Source organism: Lampris incognitus, chromosome 5 (genome assembly GCF_029633865.1).
Source record: "Lampris incognitus isolate fLamInc1 chromosome 5, fLamInc1.hap2, whole genome shotgun sequence".
Lineage (NCBI taxonomy): Eukaryota > Metazoa > Chordata > Actinopteri > Lampriformes > Lampridae > Lampris > Lampris incognitus.
Genome location: NC_079215.1, coordinates 48,546,066 through 48,562,244, shown reverse-complemented (window position 1 = coordinate 48,562,244; position 16,179 = coordinate 48,546,066). Strand labels below are relative to the sequence as shown.

The window sequence follows — 16,179 nt, the reverse complement described above, 5'->3', positions numbered from 1 at the left end:
ATAAGAAATAACAGCTGGACCCGTTCATCGTTGCAGTTTATGAGGAGACCACCGGTGGTCTGGCGGTGTGGCGGCAGCACATTAAAAGAAAAAGAAAGGAAAAAGAAAACAAACGCATGCTGCAACTTGGTAGGCTATACTCAACTTTTACTTCTGTCGGCGGATTAAAAAAATTTTTTTTTGTTTTCTGAAAAATAATACTCAAGGAATGGGCTCTAACCCGCGGAGTAAACGCAACCGGGCAAAACTTAACTCCGCAACACGACGGGTGAAGTTTGTCCGAGAGATGTCCAAATAACCCCCCCCCGCGCTGCGCCCCCCTCCACACCTTTACCCTCTTTTCCTGTCTCTCTGGAGTACACGCGGAGCGGGACCACGGGGCGATGAGGAGTCCCCGTTAAAAGGATATTCTGCTTGTTTGTTTCATCAACCCGGAGCAGCGGCCGGAGCATGGCGGGCGGAGCCCGGGAGGTGCCGGTGAACTCCTCGCCCGCGGTGGCGGCCAACGCGGAGGGGGAGGAGATCGAGGTGTTGGAGAGCACCGACGTTCTGCCCGTGGCAGTGGAGGACGTGAGTCTCACACCACACCACCCGAAACGGGCGTAAAATGTTGATTTATTTGGGGGAACCTCGTGTCCCAGAGTCGCGTCCGAGAGCTGTCCTCGCCTCACATAGTCACGTGGTAGCACCTCCGTGGCCAGGGAGAGCAGGCTGGCAGCGTGTAGGTGGTGGCACTTAGGGATAGTGGTCCGCACGCTTCACCCTTTCCGAACAGGTTGCTAAAGTGACGTCACTTTCTGACTGACTTTTTCCTTCTCGTCTCTTCCTTGCTGTCACTCACTGCTGATCTCTCTCTCTTTTTCCATCCCTGTCTCAGCAATGGAAGTCTCTGTTTGACAAGGTATGTACTGCGGTTAACAGGCCTTCATTCTGTCTGTGAAGATGTTTTATTTTTATTTTATTTATTTTGTTGTTGTTAATTTGCATGTCTAGACATTTTAAGTTGAGATGCCTTTCAGTTGACTGCATGATAAATGACTGGTGCTCTGGCTTCATCTGTGGTACCAAATGTCAAACAGTGTTTTCTTTAGTGGGGGCGTAGCAGTGTTTTGCACCACGACACATGGGCAATTTAGTTTGGCAATATTGTCAGCTTTGCAAACTTTGGATAAAGTCAATGTGCATGTTAGTCTGTTAAATATGAATATAGTATATTAGCAAAATGGTATAGGTACAGTATTGGGCGGCAGTGGTTAACGCTGGCGCCTCACAGCAAGAAGGTCCTGGGTCCGAACCCCGGGTTATCCAACCTTGGGGGTCATCCCAGGTCGTCCTCTGTGTGGAGTTTGCATGTTCTCCCCGTGTCTGCGGTGGGTTTTCTCCGGGTGCTCCGGTTTCCCCCACCATCAAAAAGACATGCATGTTAGGGTTAATACTCCTGTCTGTGCCCCTGGCCGAGGCAATGGAAAGAAGACCTGGAGTTGGTTCCCGGGTGCTGCACAGAGGCTGCCCACTGTTCCTAGCTACACAGCTAGGGTGGGTTAAATGCAGAACATGAATTTCCCCACGGGGATCAACAAAGTATCTCAAAATCAAAATAAGAAAAAATTCTGCATATTGTGGCCTAATTGCTACGACTTCTGTAAGATTAGCTGATAAAACAGACATAGTTGAATCCTGTCCTCTTACTGGACAACACCCGCAGGATAACATGTAACCCAGCTGTGGCTTTGTCCAACCAAACTTCTGCGGACGCGAAGCCAGAGTGAAGCCCCTTGGTGCTTGCAGAGGAGTGGGAGCAAAGCATACAGGGGGAGCATGTTAGGGGTGTGCACCCCCGCTGACACCGACTCACACCAGTACACTTAGAACTTTACATAATCCCGGGTGCATTGGTGTGTCAGTCATATGCCTTTTGTAACAATATGTGTGTGTGTGTGTGTGTGTCACACACACACACACACACACACACACACGCACATTTATGCACACATACATATGTAGCCAGGGACCATAGGGACTCTCATCAGTGGTGCAGCAGGTTGGGCTGACAGACGGCAAACGGCTCTCTCTCTCTCTCTCTCTCTCTCTCTCTCTCTCTCTCTCTCTCTCTCTCTCTCTCTCTCTCTCTCTCTCTCTCTCTCTCTCTCTCTCTCTCTCTCTCTCTCTCACTCTCTCTGTCTTTCCCTTTCTACCCCCCTCTCTATTCCCCCCCCCCCCACATACACACAACACAGCCACCACTCTACTCTCTACTGGTCTGCCCCAGCACCTGCTTGCCCCGGGGGCCCCATATTCTTCCCTGAGACGACTCTGTGTGTGTGTGTGTGTGTGTGTGTGTGTGTGTGTGTGTGTGTGTGTGTGTGTGTGTGTGTGTGTGTGTGTGTGTGTGTGTGTGTGTGTGTGTGTGTGTGTGTGTGTGTGTGTGTGTGTGTGTGTGTATGTGTGTGTGGTGTGTGTGTGTGTGTGTGTGTGTGGCAGGCTTTAGGGAGGAGGGTAAGGGTTGATTCAGAGGCTCGTGTCAGGCTCACACTTTCAGATGGGGATCAGTGTCCCATGGGATTATGGGAAAGGCGAGCTGAAATGTGTATTGGGTAGAATATGATCGAGGGATGGAGAGTGTTCTGTGCACAGGCATTAAGCGGGCCTCGTCAATTCACAGCCTTTATTCGTGTGGCACTGCTTTGAATATCCTTAAGTGGACTTCAGATTAAAAGGGGGGGGGGAATAGTGGAGGGGGTTTCAGGGGTCTGTCCAAATGGTGAGGTCGCCGCCCGGTCTGGCAGCTACAAATATCCTTTCATTCTTTTCTTCTCTTTCGCTCCATCCTCCCCTTCAATGGCTTGCTCCATTTGTTAAGGGGCTGACCTCAGGGACCCCCAGCTTCTCAGTGAAGAATGAGGAAGAGAAATGACGGGGCTGCTGAAGACCTGGGGGTGGGGTGGGGGGGGTGGGTAAAACCTCTCTGGTGTTGTGTGTGTGATTGAGAGACAAACTGTAAATAGGGTTGGTGCTTAACACAGCGTACACATCGGGATACATGCTGTAAGGTGCTCACACAGTCTCAAAATACAGGGTAACTAAATATACACTTGCCTTCCATACCCTAGACATCGCCAATGAGTGTTAAAAGCCTACATATTTTGGGGGAGTCCGGGGGTGGCGTGGTGGTCTATTCCGTTGCCTACTAACACGGGGATTGCCGGTTTGAATCCCTGTGTTACCTCCGCTTGATCAGGTGCGCCTACAGACACAATTGGCCATGTCTGAGTGGGAAGGGTGGAAGCCGGATGTGGGTATGTGTCCTGGTCGCTGCACTAGTGCCTCCTCTGGTTGGTCAGGGGTGCCTGTTCGGGGGAGGGAGAGGAGGAACTGGGGGGAATAGCGTGATCCTCCCATGCACTACGTCCCCCTTAGCAAAAGTCCTCACTGTCAGGTCAAAAGAATCGGCTGACGACTCCACATGTATTGGAGGAGGCATATGTGGTAGTCTGCAGCCCTCCCGGATCGGCAGAGGGGGTGGAACAGCGACCAGCAAGGCTCAGAAGAGTGGGATGATTGGCTGGATGCAACTGGGGAGAAAAAAAGAGGGGAAATCCAAAAAAGAAAAAAAAGCCTACACGTCCTTTTTTCAGTTTTAATTTTCTTGGCTTTCATCCCAATTTGGCATATCCATTTCTGTGGTTGTCAATGTCCTCCGATGTATGCGGAGCCAGCTGGCTGCTTCTTTTCACCTTCTGGCTGCAGGTTTTCTCTATCAGAAAGTAATGCATGTGGAGGCCTGTGCTACCCCCCCCCCCCCGATACCTGTACAGATTCCCAACCATCTATAGGAGTTACAATTTGCAATGGTGACACAGGGTATCCTTGCCGGCTCCCCTCCCAGGAGCATTACCAATCGCACTCCATGCGGGACAACGGTCGAGCTGGAGGTAACACTGGATTTGAGCTGTGAATTTCAGTGTATTAGTCCACTGTGCCACCCAAGCACCAAAAGCCTATATTTTCCACAGCCTTTGAGAGCTATATTTAACACCGTTACACTTGTTGGTGAAACACAAGGTACGTGTATCCATAAGATTTGTGAGGTGTGTAGATGAGGATGTCTGCTGAGGTCTGCATGTAAGTTATTTTGATCTGTACGGACCGTAATGTCCATCCGTGTGTATTATCCAGGTTATAAAAGATGTCAAGGTGTGCGTGTAACTTTTATGATTCGTGCACCTCCAAGTTATGAGTTTATATTAAGTACAAGCATGGGACTGAATTTGTTAGCTGTGCAGCAAGATGTCTGGGGATGACTGTAGCTCCTCAGTTCATCAGATCTGTCAAGTCTTTCCATCTGTGCAGTACATTTCTGTCTATTCCTTCAGGGAAGTTGGTACAGCAGCAGAAAGATGGGACTGTACTTATACTTTTTTGGTGTTTTTTTTTCTTTTCTTTTCTTCACATCACTGTTCCTTGCAAATCTCAAAAGATTTGGGAGGACCTCTCCTGCAAATTATTTGACCCAGAATTTGTGTGTTTTAGGTACACACAACTATCACTCTATATTAGGGGTGTGCAGTATATCAAATATACTCGATGTATTGTGGCTTGTTCTATGTGGGATGTAGTATCCAACATTGAGTGCCAAATGTCACGCACTTTGTTTAAGACTCGCTTTTGTGTTTCGCTTCTCTCACGTCTCTATTCGCTTTCCCTCTCGCAGACAAAAGAGAAAAAACTCAAATACATACGTCGCACACACTCGTCTGCCCATCCAGACCACTCTCCTGGGCGAATGTGTGTGATGTGGTGAGGCGTGTGTTTTTTGTATGTGGAGGGGACAGGGAAAGAGCCTGGAGAGAGCGAAAGAAGTGAAACCCAAAGCGAGTTTATGCGTGTTGAGTTCGGGAACAGTACTAGAAAATGGAGGCGGGGCGAACTGGTTCCCGAAAAGAAACAGCACTGGATTTGTTGCGTTGAGCTCTGTTTTTCCACGGCACGTGCGCAACTGCCGCCATGGGCTATGTGCCACAAATTGTGGTCACTCACTCATGGACAACCTGAGAGGGACGTTTAGTTGGATGCACTCGCAACTGCTGTATGGACACACGGAGGGACAACAAATAGTGCCATGGTGGACGGTTTTGTGTGCTTGTTGTTAAGGGTCTTTGTTGAGCTTACGCTCCGTAGAACTAGGCTACAGTATGTAGGCCTACATCATGCCATTATTCATTTTCATTTAACAGCTGTGTCTGGTTTGAATAAATACGGTTTTGTTAAATTTAACTTGGTTGTGATTTCCCCCTTTTTGCATGCAAGTTTAAAATTGCTCAAATAGAAACCACTGATGAATATAAGCAAGAATGTTTTAATGTGGACACGTTGCAGGGGACTACTAGAATCATCACGCTGGTGTGACTGCGTGAATCAAGGCTTAAATCGAGCATTTATGAAGTGCTTTAGAGGAGATTTCAAAATATCAAGGTATATATCGTGTATCACGATATAGCCTAAAAATATCGTAATATTACTTAGAGGCCACATCGCCCAGCCATATCCTATAGCGTTGGCCTAGGGGGGTGTTTTGAAAGTGCTGTGTTGCTGTGTTCGTCTGCTCTTTCACTCTTCTCCTCACTCCCCAGAGAGGATTTTGTTGCAGTGTAAGTGCTCTCTTCTTCTCCTAGCAAGAAGTAAGAGACCAAGCCTCGGAATACTTTGATTCGTATTTTCCATCTCTCGCAACAAACAGGGAGACTGAACACAGAGTAGAGGTCTAATGAAGTGGAGGAGAAGCTGTCAGGAGAATAGCAGGTGCATCATGCTCTCTCTCTCTCTCTCTCTCTCTCTCTCTCTCTCTCTCTCTCTCTCTCTCTCTCTCTCTCTCTCTCTCTCTCTCTCTCTCTCTCTCTCTCTCTCCCCCCCCCCCTTTCTCTCTTTCTCACATTCTTTCTCTATCTCACAGTCTCACCCTATCTATTAAACACACACACAAACCGATCCTGAAAGACAGAAATCCCCATTGTCTGATTATACACACTGGCTACAAAATTCACAAAAGAAGCGGGTGTTTGGAATTTGCAGTTTCCTCCTTGCGCTCGTAGCTAGCAGCCACAAAGACCCCATCCACAGTTTCCCTATAATGTTGTTTTAGAGGATTTTCGTGGCTTTTAAGGATGGACCACACTCTACGCAGAGGGCTTAGTCCAATAAGCCGTGTTACACGTTAATAATTGATATATCACACAAGGAAATGAACCAAAAATGTTTTTTTTATTTTTTTATTTTTATTTGCTTACCTGAAAGGCAACCCAACGTGGACTTTGTATTTGATTTCCTGTTATCTCCATGTAAGGCGCTGCAAGGTGTTATACAATAGTCTTCCTCCATTACGTCACTGTACATTTGTCATAGTTGGTCATGTAAGGTGGCTTCTAAAAAAAAGTTGTGTTCCTTTCTGTTGCATTCATACACTGCGTGGTCATGCACAAGGGGCTTCGTGAAGGGATTTATATACAGCATAGACAGGCAAATGAATTATCTAAGGTGACTGGGAATGTTCCTGTAATGTTAACATCCTAGTGTGGAAGTATCCACGTTTGCACTGTTTGGAAAGCCTGGATCATCTCATAGAGTCGCCAGAGCACACCGACACCTTTTCTCCAACAGTATTGTCTGTATTTGGGCCTGGAACCTCAGCAAATGTCTCGTAATACATTTTTGGTTCCTGTTTTTTGACTTATAGGGTAAAACTTATTGGAATGTGAAATGACTTTATAAGGTGACCCCCCCCCCCTTTGATTCTATGGCGAGGGTAGTGTGCCGTATGTTTGTGTGTGTGCGTGTGTGCGTGCGCACGAGTGCATACGTCTGTGTCCACACTGTCCCCTTTGTGTTGACATGTGCTGCTAAAAGCCAAACCCGGCTCCCAATGGCCCGTTCAAATGCTCCAGAAGCTTAGTATTTAAATACTTTCACATGTCTGCACATACTCCGTGCACCACTTTCCTCCTTAAGTTTTTTTTTCTGATGGCAAAGAAACATCCGTGTCACCCTGCTAAGACTTTGTTTCACCTTTTCTCCTCAGTGGAACTTTGTAAATCAAATTCTTTAAGGGGTTTTGGGGAGCAGGTTACCCCACTTTCACTGTTGTAGGGAAAAACATTGCTCAAAGTATATATAAGCCTCACAACTCATGAAATTTATTTATTTTGAAATAGGGTACAGCCTGGTGTTACTTGATGTATTAAAATCACCCCATAAATTCTTATCAAACTAAAAGTGGGCAGGACTGATCTTAGGTTAACTTAGATGATGCCGCTGATTAAAAGTATCAGGCGTTCACAATGGGGAGCCACCGGTTCCCCAGCAGGACTCCTTTTTTTTCCTTTAATGTAATTGTCTTTTTTAATGAGCTTATTAAACCGACACTATCCATCTGGCGTAGAATAGGAATGGCATTATTTAAAGTCCCACGGTCTAGGGGTGCACCCTTACCCCCTCCCAGCACCACTGCCACCACCATCTCTTCAGCTGCCACATGCACAGTGCCACTGCACCTTGTCAAAGCCTCTGTTTTGTTAAGTACACTTCTTTTTTATGTCTGTTTATTGGGATTTTAGTTAAACAAACAAACAAACAAACAAACAAACAAACAAACAAACAGTAAGCCCTTTACATAAGTTATATAAAATATTATTAAAAAAAGTACAGAATTTATATACATAAAAACTAGAGGAGTGCCCTCAGTAGAGTGCAGGTCTCCCGCCAGGCATACGTATCGCCCCTTCTCTGTACACACACACATGGACAGAAAAAAAATTGTTTTTCCTACCATTATAAGACTTTTGCACAGCATCTATGTTGTTTGAATGAGAAATATGGGGGGAAAAGTTGTTAATATGCAGAGCTCAAGCTAAAAAATCTACCTAATAAAAACGTTTTGCCTGTCAGTCTGTGGATGTGCAGCCTCATTGGCAGACCCTCACACAAAAGGGACCAAGTCTGACATGAAATGACAGGGATCAGGCTATCATAATTTCCCATCATTAAAGGCACCCTTGCCAACAATTTGGTTGCACAATCTTCGGCAACAATGACAGCCTCCAAACGTTTCTTGTAGCCATCTGTAAGCTTCTTGCACCTGTCTGCTGGTAGGTTCTCCCAGTCTTCCATTGCAATTTGTTCAAGCTCATCAATGTTTGCAGGATTTCTTTTCCCAATGGCACATGTCAGCTTTCTCCAAAGATTTTTCATTGAATTGGGATCAGGATTCATTGCTGGCCAGTTCAGATCAGTCCATTTTCCCCCTTTTCAACCATTCTTTTGTGCTTTTGGATGTGTGCCTTGGGTCCTTATCTTACAATGTTACAATGTTAAAGTTTCATTTAGCAGATGCCTTTTTCCATAGTGACGTACATCTGAGAGTTAATACAACACAAGCAAGGATCTAATCAAGAGGCAACAATGCAAGTAAGTGCCAAAAAAACTAGGTTCAAGTCCAATAGGACATAGGTGTCAACAGGCAGGGCACAAAGGCAATGCATAGGGTGCATAGAAGATTTTTTTTCAATATACCATCAGGTGTGGAGGTGTTCATGAAAGAGCTGGGTCTTTAGCTTCTTCGTAAAGATGGAGAGGGACTCAGCAGATCGAATGGAGTTTGGTAACTCGTTCCACCACCGGGGAACTACATAAGAGAAGAGAAGAGTCTGGCTAGTGACTTAGGTCCCCATTGTGGCGGAAGTGCCAGGTGGCTTTCATTGGCAGAGCGTAGTGAGCGGGACTGAGTGTAGACCTGAATGAGGGAGTTCAGGTAGGCGGGTGCCGTTTTAGTTGCTGTTTTGTAAGCGAGCATCAAGGTTTTGAGTTTGATGCGAGTAGCATCTGGGAGCCAGTGGTGGGAGTGACGTGCTGTTTTGGGTTGGCTAAAGACCAGACGCATTGCATGCAGGGAGACCTGCCAGTAAGGAGTTGCAGTAGTCAATGCGTGATATTACAAGAGCCTGTACCAGGAGTTATGCTGCATGCTCAGACAGGTAGGGTCTAATTTTCCTGATGTTGTACAGGGCAAATTGGCATGACCGAGCAATTGAGGCCACATGAACCTTAAAGTTTAGTTGGTCATCAATCATGACACCCAGGTTGTGGGCAGACTTTGTGGGCATGAGTTGGGTTGATCCGAGCTGGATATTGATCTGTTGTTGTAAGGATGGACTGGCTGAGATGACAAGGAGCTCAGTCTTAGATAGGTTAAGCTGAAGGTGGCTTTCTTTCATCCATGCAGTGATATCAGCAAGGTATGACGATATCCGTGCTGAGACTGTGAGGTCATCTGGTGGGAATGATAGGAAGAGCTTGGTATCGTCAGCATAGCAATGGTATGAGAAACCATGGGAGCGGATGATTCCACCAAGTGAGGTGGTGTATATTGAGAAGAGAAGGGGACCAAGCACTGACCCCTGAGGCACCCCTGTGGATAAACTGTGTGGTTTGGACACTTCTCCACTCCAAGATACTCTTAAAGATCTCCCCAAGAGATAGGACATGAACCAGCAGAGGGCAGATCCTGAGATACCAAGCTCAGTGAGTGTGGAGAGGAGGATTTAGTGGTTAATCATGTCAAAGGCAGCTCACAGATCTAGCAGCAATAAAACTAGCAGCAATAAACTTAGACTTAGACTGCTTTTATTTGTCATTGCCTCATATGCATGTCTCATATATACAGGGGAATGAGATTACGATTACAAGATTAGATCAGTAAAGCTGAGGACTGACCAGCAGCTCTAACCAGACACAGTTATTCCATTACCGACAGGAGTGCAGGGTCAGTAGGGTGACCCTGCTTAAAGCCACACTGATTCGGATCATACAGATTGTTCTCAGAAAGGAATTCAGAGATGTGGTTAAAGACCATGTGCTTTTTATTTTTGATAGAAAGGGTAGGAGTGAAACTGGTCTGTAGTTTTCAACCTGGGCTGGGTTGAGTGTAGGTTTTTTGAACAGAGGGGTGACCCAAGCTTGCTTAAACACAGTGGGGAAAACACCCATTGTAAGCATTGTTGGAGGACCCATGATCTTCGACCCAAACCTAGTTTCTGTACACCGAGTAGCACATTTTGTTTTGTTTTGTTTTTCAAATTGATTTGAATTCCTCAAAAGAGCGCCAATAATTGTGTCATAGTAATGTTTCCTTTTTTTATACTTTTTCCTCCTATTTCTTTTAAAAGTTGTAATTGTTTTATCCTGTGCAGTTCTGTGTCAAACACGAGTGCATATAGACCAAAGCTGTTTCACTATGCATCTTTTTAGGAGATATTGCACATGCCGCTTAAAATTCAGGGGTGCCAACAATGCTGACCGGAACTGTAGTTATAGATATATGATATTACCCCCCAAGACAATGTTAAGCACACTTATAATGAATGGTCTGCCACCCAGGTGACTGGCAGTTAATGGATCAGCGAAATGAAAGCCCTTGTCTTTGTAGTGATGCATGTAGGGCTGCCTTGTCTTGTCTCGCCCTGTCAGTTTTAAAGGCACATGGAAGAGTTTTGGGTGATGACATCACCAGCGGCGAGCAGTGCAAAAGTACCGATTGTTAATACTAACATGGGTTGTTGAACCTGTATTGTATATCTTTTAATGGTATATTTTCTTCCCTCCTTTTTTGTGGACATATTGTGTTACACCTGTCCATCAGCCAAATTGCCAGTGACACATGCACAGATGGTGGGGCCGCAGTTTAACAACCTCCTTCTCTCACAAGTACACCAATGACCACAACCAGCTGGAGAGCTCGGAGGCGGGATCACTCACTGATCGGCGATTTACAGGAATACCTCAATAGCTGTCTTGATGCACAATTTTAAAAGCATCTACAGCCACCAAATGGCACGCCTCACGCTTCCATTGATAATATTCAACAGCTATATGATGTTGAAATGACAGACAGGGGCTTAATATGTTTCCACAGGAAGATTTAATCAGCCGTTATCTGCTCCTCCACCTCTCCCCCGCTCACTTGTAAATAGAGTTCCTTAATGAAAGACATGGTTCCACTTGGCAGAGTGTGTAAACAGTTTTTTTTTTAATGGAAGTTTAAAAAAAAGCCCCATATGCCTGTTGGTCTGTCAGTAGGGGGGGGGGGAAGATGTGTCGGGTTTACCCGCAATTGGCCACAGAGCACAAACTCATAACATCAGTGGCATGAAATCGAACTGCCTCATGTTGATGGTTGAACGCCCAAGTGAGCGAGAGAGCAAACCCCACGTGCCTTATCCGTGTGTGTGTGTGTGTGTGTGTGTGTGTGTGTGTGTGTGTGTGTGTGTGTGTGTGTGTGTGTGTGTGTGTGTGTGTGTGTGTGTGTGTGTGAGAGAGAGAGAGAGAGAGAGAGAGAAAGAGAGAGAGAGAGAGAGAGAGAGAGAGAGAGAGAGAGAGAGAGAGAGAGAGAGAGAGTAGAGAATTGGCTTTATGGCCTTTGTCTCTCATCTGTCTACGTTTGTCTTGGTGTCTTGTGTTTGTCGACAGTTAGTTTATATTTGAACTTGGAATTGTAAATCAATTGGAAGAGACTAGTGAGGAAGGTTGAACTGATGGCACCAGGGACAGTGTAGCTGAATTTATGTGAGGGCTGGCAGTGGGAGTGTATGGGACGGGGCGGGGGTTTGAGTTTGCCAGCTGGCTGCTCATGACCCAGTGTCAGTATGTGAATTGAATAGGGACCCCACGTATAGTCTGCTCTCCATCTTCCCCATTACCTCCCTCTAATCCATACATCTGCCCGTCTCTCGCTCTCTCTCTCGTTTTCTCTCACACATTCTCATTCTCTGTAGTTCCTCTTCCTTGTTCTTCTTCTTTCTCTTCCTGACCCCCCCAACACCCACACACACACCCTCCTCCCCGCCCCTCTCATCTTGTTGTTCACCAGCCTGAGCCTGATTCAATATCACACCAAAGTGGATGACGCTGCAAATGTGGAGAGACTCCGCCATCACACCTACTCGGTCTGCTAACCTGTGCTCTCCATTGGTTTTTCATTTGCTCTGTTTATATTTCAAGGCCAACAGCCCGTGCAGTTCATAATAACACAATGACTTCTGAAGTGCCTCACCGAGAAATAATCTAATTAGGGATGATGGAGAGGGTCTTTTTTTAATCATTATTTAATTTTAATGTAATAAAGTGAGATATTTAATTCATGCTTGTATTTTGCTAATAAGGGAGAGAACATGGATATACAGGGCTATTGAAGCTGGCACAAAGGAGCGTTTGGAATTAAAGTTTTATTTGTGCTTGGTCCCTGGGTTATTTTGTGCTTAATTTATATTTATATATAAGCGCGCAAACGTTTAGTCAGTCTCCCGTCTTCACTAGCATCTACATGTTACTGTTGGTTACAACTTATGATCAGCTTTCTATTATCCTTTTTTTTTTTGTGACCCCCCCCCCTTTTTTCCCCCTGCCCAATTGTACCCGGCCAATTACCCCACTCTTCCGAGCCTTCCCGGTCGATCCGGGGAGGGCTGCAGACTACCACATGCCTCCTCCGATACGTGTGGAGTCGCCAACCGCTTCTTTTCACCTGACAGTGAAGAGTTTCGCCAGGGGGACGTAGCGCGTGGGAGGATCACGCTATCCCCCCCAGTTGCCCCTCTCCCCCCCAAACCGGCGCCCCGCTCGACCAGAGGAGGCGCCAGTGCAGCGACCAGGACACATACCCACATCCGGTTTCCCACCCGCAGACACGGCCAGTTGCGTCTCTAGGGACGCTCGACCAAGCCGGCGGTAACGCGTTAACGGTTTAGGTCCGTGTGTCTTGGCTGAGGCAGTGGAGAACTAAGGCAAAAACTCAACAAACTCACATCCACGTAAGTGTTGGCATTTAACAAATGCTCGTCGTTTAATAACTACACACCAACCTCACCAAGCCCGGTTGTACGGCTGCTATTTTATCATACACGAACAAAACCGAGGCCACACGTAACCTAAACGTTACTGCTGAGTTGAGAGGCAAAATAAACAGCAGGTGGGCGATGCCCGCCCGTCTATTTATTGTGTGCGCTGCTCAACCGATTCAAGGCAGAAACAAAGGCGCTGTCTAATGACGTCGCTCCTAGGCGACACAGTACGCCCCTGTCTTAAAGGTACATTTCACAATTTCGACTGTTGCAGCGAGGTTCGAACAGGTGATCCCCATGTCGGTAGGCAATGGAAAAGACCGGTACGCTACCCGGACGACCCCCTGGTTTATTTATCTTTGAATCAACGCTGCATGGGATCTTTCCAGTCAGTCTGGTTGCCAGGGGAAGACTAAATGTATCTAGGGGGGATCCTTGGCTGAAAAGGTTTATGAGCTAGTTGTATCCCCATGACATACCAGTAGGGACGGAGAGTCAGCAAGTACAACAACAGCAACAACAGCAGCGATGCATTAACTATGGCCTGTTACTCCAATAACTCTGGCCTGTGTGTGTGTGTGTGCGCGCGCGCGCGCTTCACTAGAATGACACTTAGATATGGTGGTGCTCTCCTGCGGGTCTTTGTAAATGACCCTTTTGAAGAAGCGACTCTGTTTGGTCTTGAGGGAAGTGGAGTAGAATGAACAAAATGTTGAATATGATATGTCTGTTGTTTGTCACGTATTATGTAGTCAGAGACAAGACAGGGTTCACCAAGAAAACACGTGCTGACATGCATGTGCACAGCAGCACATAGATGGTGTATATGCACTGATCAGCTAAAACATTAGAACCACTGACAGCTAAGGTAATAACATTGATTATCTCATTACAATGGCACCTGTCAAGGGGTGAGATATATTAGGCAGGAAGTGAACAGTTCTTGAAGTTGATGTGTTGGAAGCAGGAAAAATGGGCAAGTGTAAGGATCCGAGAGACTTTGACAAGGGTCAAATTGTGATGGCTAGACGACTGGGTCAGAGCATCTCCAAAACAGCAGGTCTTGTGGGGTGTTCCCAGTATGCAGTGGTCAGTACCTACCAAAAGTGGTCCAAGGAAAGACAACTGGTGCAAAGGCTAGCCTGTCTGGTCTGATCCCACAGAAGAGCTACTGTAGCTCAAATTGCTGAAAAGGATAATGCTGGCTATGATAGACAGGTGTCAGAACACACAGTGCATCACAGCTTGCTGTGTATGGGGCTACATAGCCACAGACCGGTCAGTGTCCATGGTGACCAGGTACACACTTTTATGGCCATGGTATTCCCTGATGGCAGTGGCCCCTTTCAGCAGGATAATGCACCCCTGCCACACTGCAAAAAATTGTTCAGGAATGGTTTGAGGAACATGACAAAGATGTCAAGGTGTTGCCTTGGCCTCCAGATTCCCCAGATCTCAATCCAATCGAGCATCTGTGGGATGTACTGGAAAAATAAGTCTGATCTATGGAGGCCCCACCTCGCAATTTACAGGACTTAAAGGATCTGCCACTAATGTCTTGGTTCCAGATACTAGAGGACACTTTCAGAGGTCTCGTGGAGTCCTTGCCTCGACGGGTCAGAGCTGTTTTGGTGGCACGAGGGGGACCTACACAATATTAGGCAGGTGGCTAATATATATATACATATACAAAGACTTTGTTGTATAGCCAACTTGGCAGCTGATGAGTGCGTGATGCATGAAACAGGCTTTTACTGCTATGAATTAAAGTTTTTTTCCCTACATCTATCTTAATATTCCGCTCCTCATTTGTTGAACACTTTTATCAACACTATTGATGGTTTCCGAAAAAAACCCGATATATATATATATATATATATATATATATATATATATATACACACACGTATATATTTATACATATAGCAGTACAAGTTTGTTTCGTGCGTCACGCACTCATCAGCTGCCAATGTGGTTAAACAACAAAGAAAAACACACAGTCAATGAATACTATGCTGCCCTGCGTCATGTTTTGAAAAAGCAAGTATTTAGAATATAACAAGACAACGTCAAATCGGGTACTTTACGTATATCATATAGTGGAGTGGTGCTGGAGCACAGTTGGAAGAGCAGACAGTTAAATCATAAAAATATAGCATCTAATAAAGGTCATCACATGTATATCATCTAACGGGGGGGTATTAAAGACACTGGTTTACTTGTAATTGCATAGCAGATATTTTTTTTCTGTGTCTACAGCTGGTGGCCAATTCATTTCTACTGTTCAAGGTACTAGATATATCAGCCTGGCAAGTTACGGTGCACAACAACCAATGGGAGGATAGAAAACTTTTGAAAAATAACATCAGAAACATTACAACCAATGGGGTAGGGATTGGGGCCTGTTTTGAAAAAGCAAGTATTTAGAATATAACAAGACAACGTCAAATCGGGTACTTTACGTATATCATATAGTGGAGTGGTGCTGGAGCACAGTTGGAAGAGCAGACAGTTAAATCATAAAAATATAGCATCTAATAAAGGTCATCACATGTATATCATCTAACGGGGGGGTATTAAAGACACTGGTTTACTTGTAATTGCATAGCAGATATTTTTTTTCTGTGTCTACAGCTGGTGGCCAATTCATTTCTACTGTTCAAGGTACTAGATATATCAGCCTGGCAAATGATAAAATATTCCTCTGCCAAGCATAGGTTGCATCTTTTGCTGTAAATTGAATATGCGTTGTTCTTTGTGAGGATTTTCCATGAGATAGAGTAACTAATATTCTTGTCCACCAATGACCAAATGTGTCGGCTTAAGGCCATTGCATTTCTTAAATGCTCATTCCTGAAGCTACTCATATGGGCGTTCATATGGGTTTTCTTGTGTGGACTGGTCCTTTAAGTCCTTGCTTTTTCAAAACGGGCCCCAATCCCTACCCCATTGGTTGTAATGTTTCTGATGTAATTTTTCAGATGTTTTCTATCCTCCCATTGGTTGCTGTGCACCATAACTAGGGGCGTGACGCGGGGCAGCGTAGTATTTATTGGCTGGGTATTTTTCTTTGTTGTGTAAAATCATTGGCGGCTGATGAGTGCGTGACGCATGAGACAAGCTTGTACTGCAGTGTATTAAAGGTTTTTTTTCCTACATCTATCTTAATATCACAGGGGCCCTGTGATGGCCTGGCAGCCTGTCCAGGGTGTCTCCTCGCCTGCCGCCCAATGACTGCTGGGATAGGCTCCAGCATCCCCGCCACCCTGGGAGCAGGATAAGCGGTTTGGATAAT

General features: G+C 45.7%; 1 protein-coding gene across 2 annotated transcripts in view; it reads left to right on the top strand.

The window, feature by feature from the left end:
* The first annotated feature begins 292 nt into the window (after positions 1-292).
* The window catches only part of rhbdl3 (rhomboid, veinlet-like 3 (Drosophila)), a 110,382-nt gene continuing 94,495 nt past the window's right edge, over positions 293-16,179 (top strand). Inside the window, exons 1-2 of one of the 2 annotated variants that reach the window (XM_056280687.1) lie at positions 293-570; positions 878-901. In XM_056280687.1, the coding sequence (XP_056136662.1) occupies positions 451-570; positions 878-901 (144 nt within the window). In that variant the 5' untranslated portion in view covers positions 293-450. The remainder of the gene's footprint in view (positions 571-877; positions 902-16,179) is intronic. The other variant, XM_056280688.1, reaches the window with a different exon arrangement.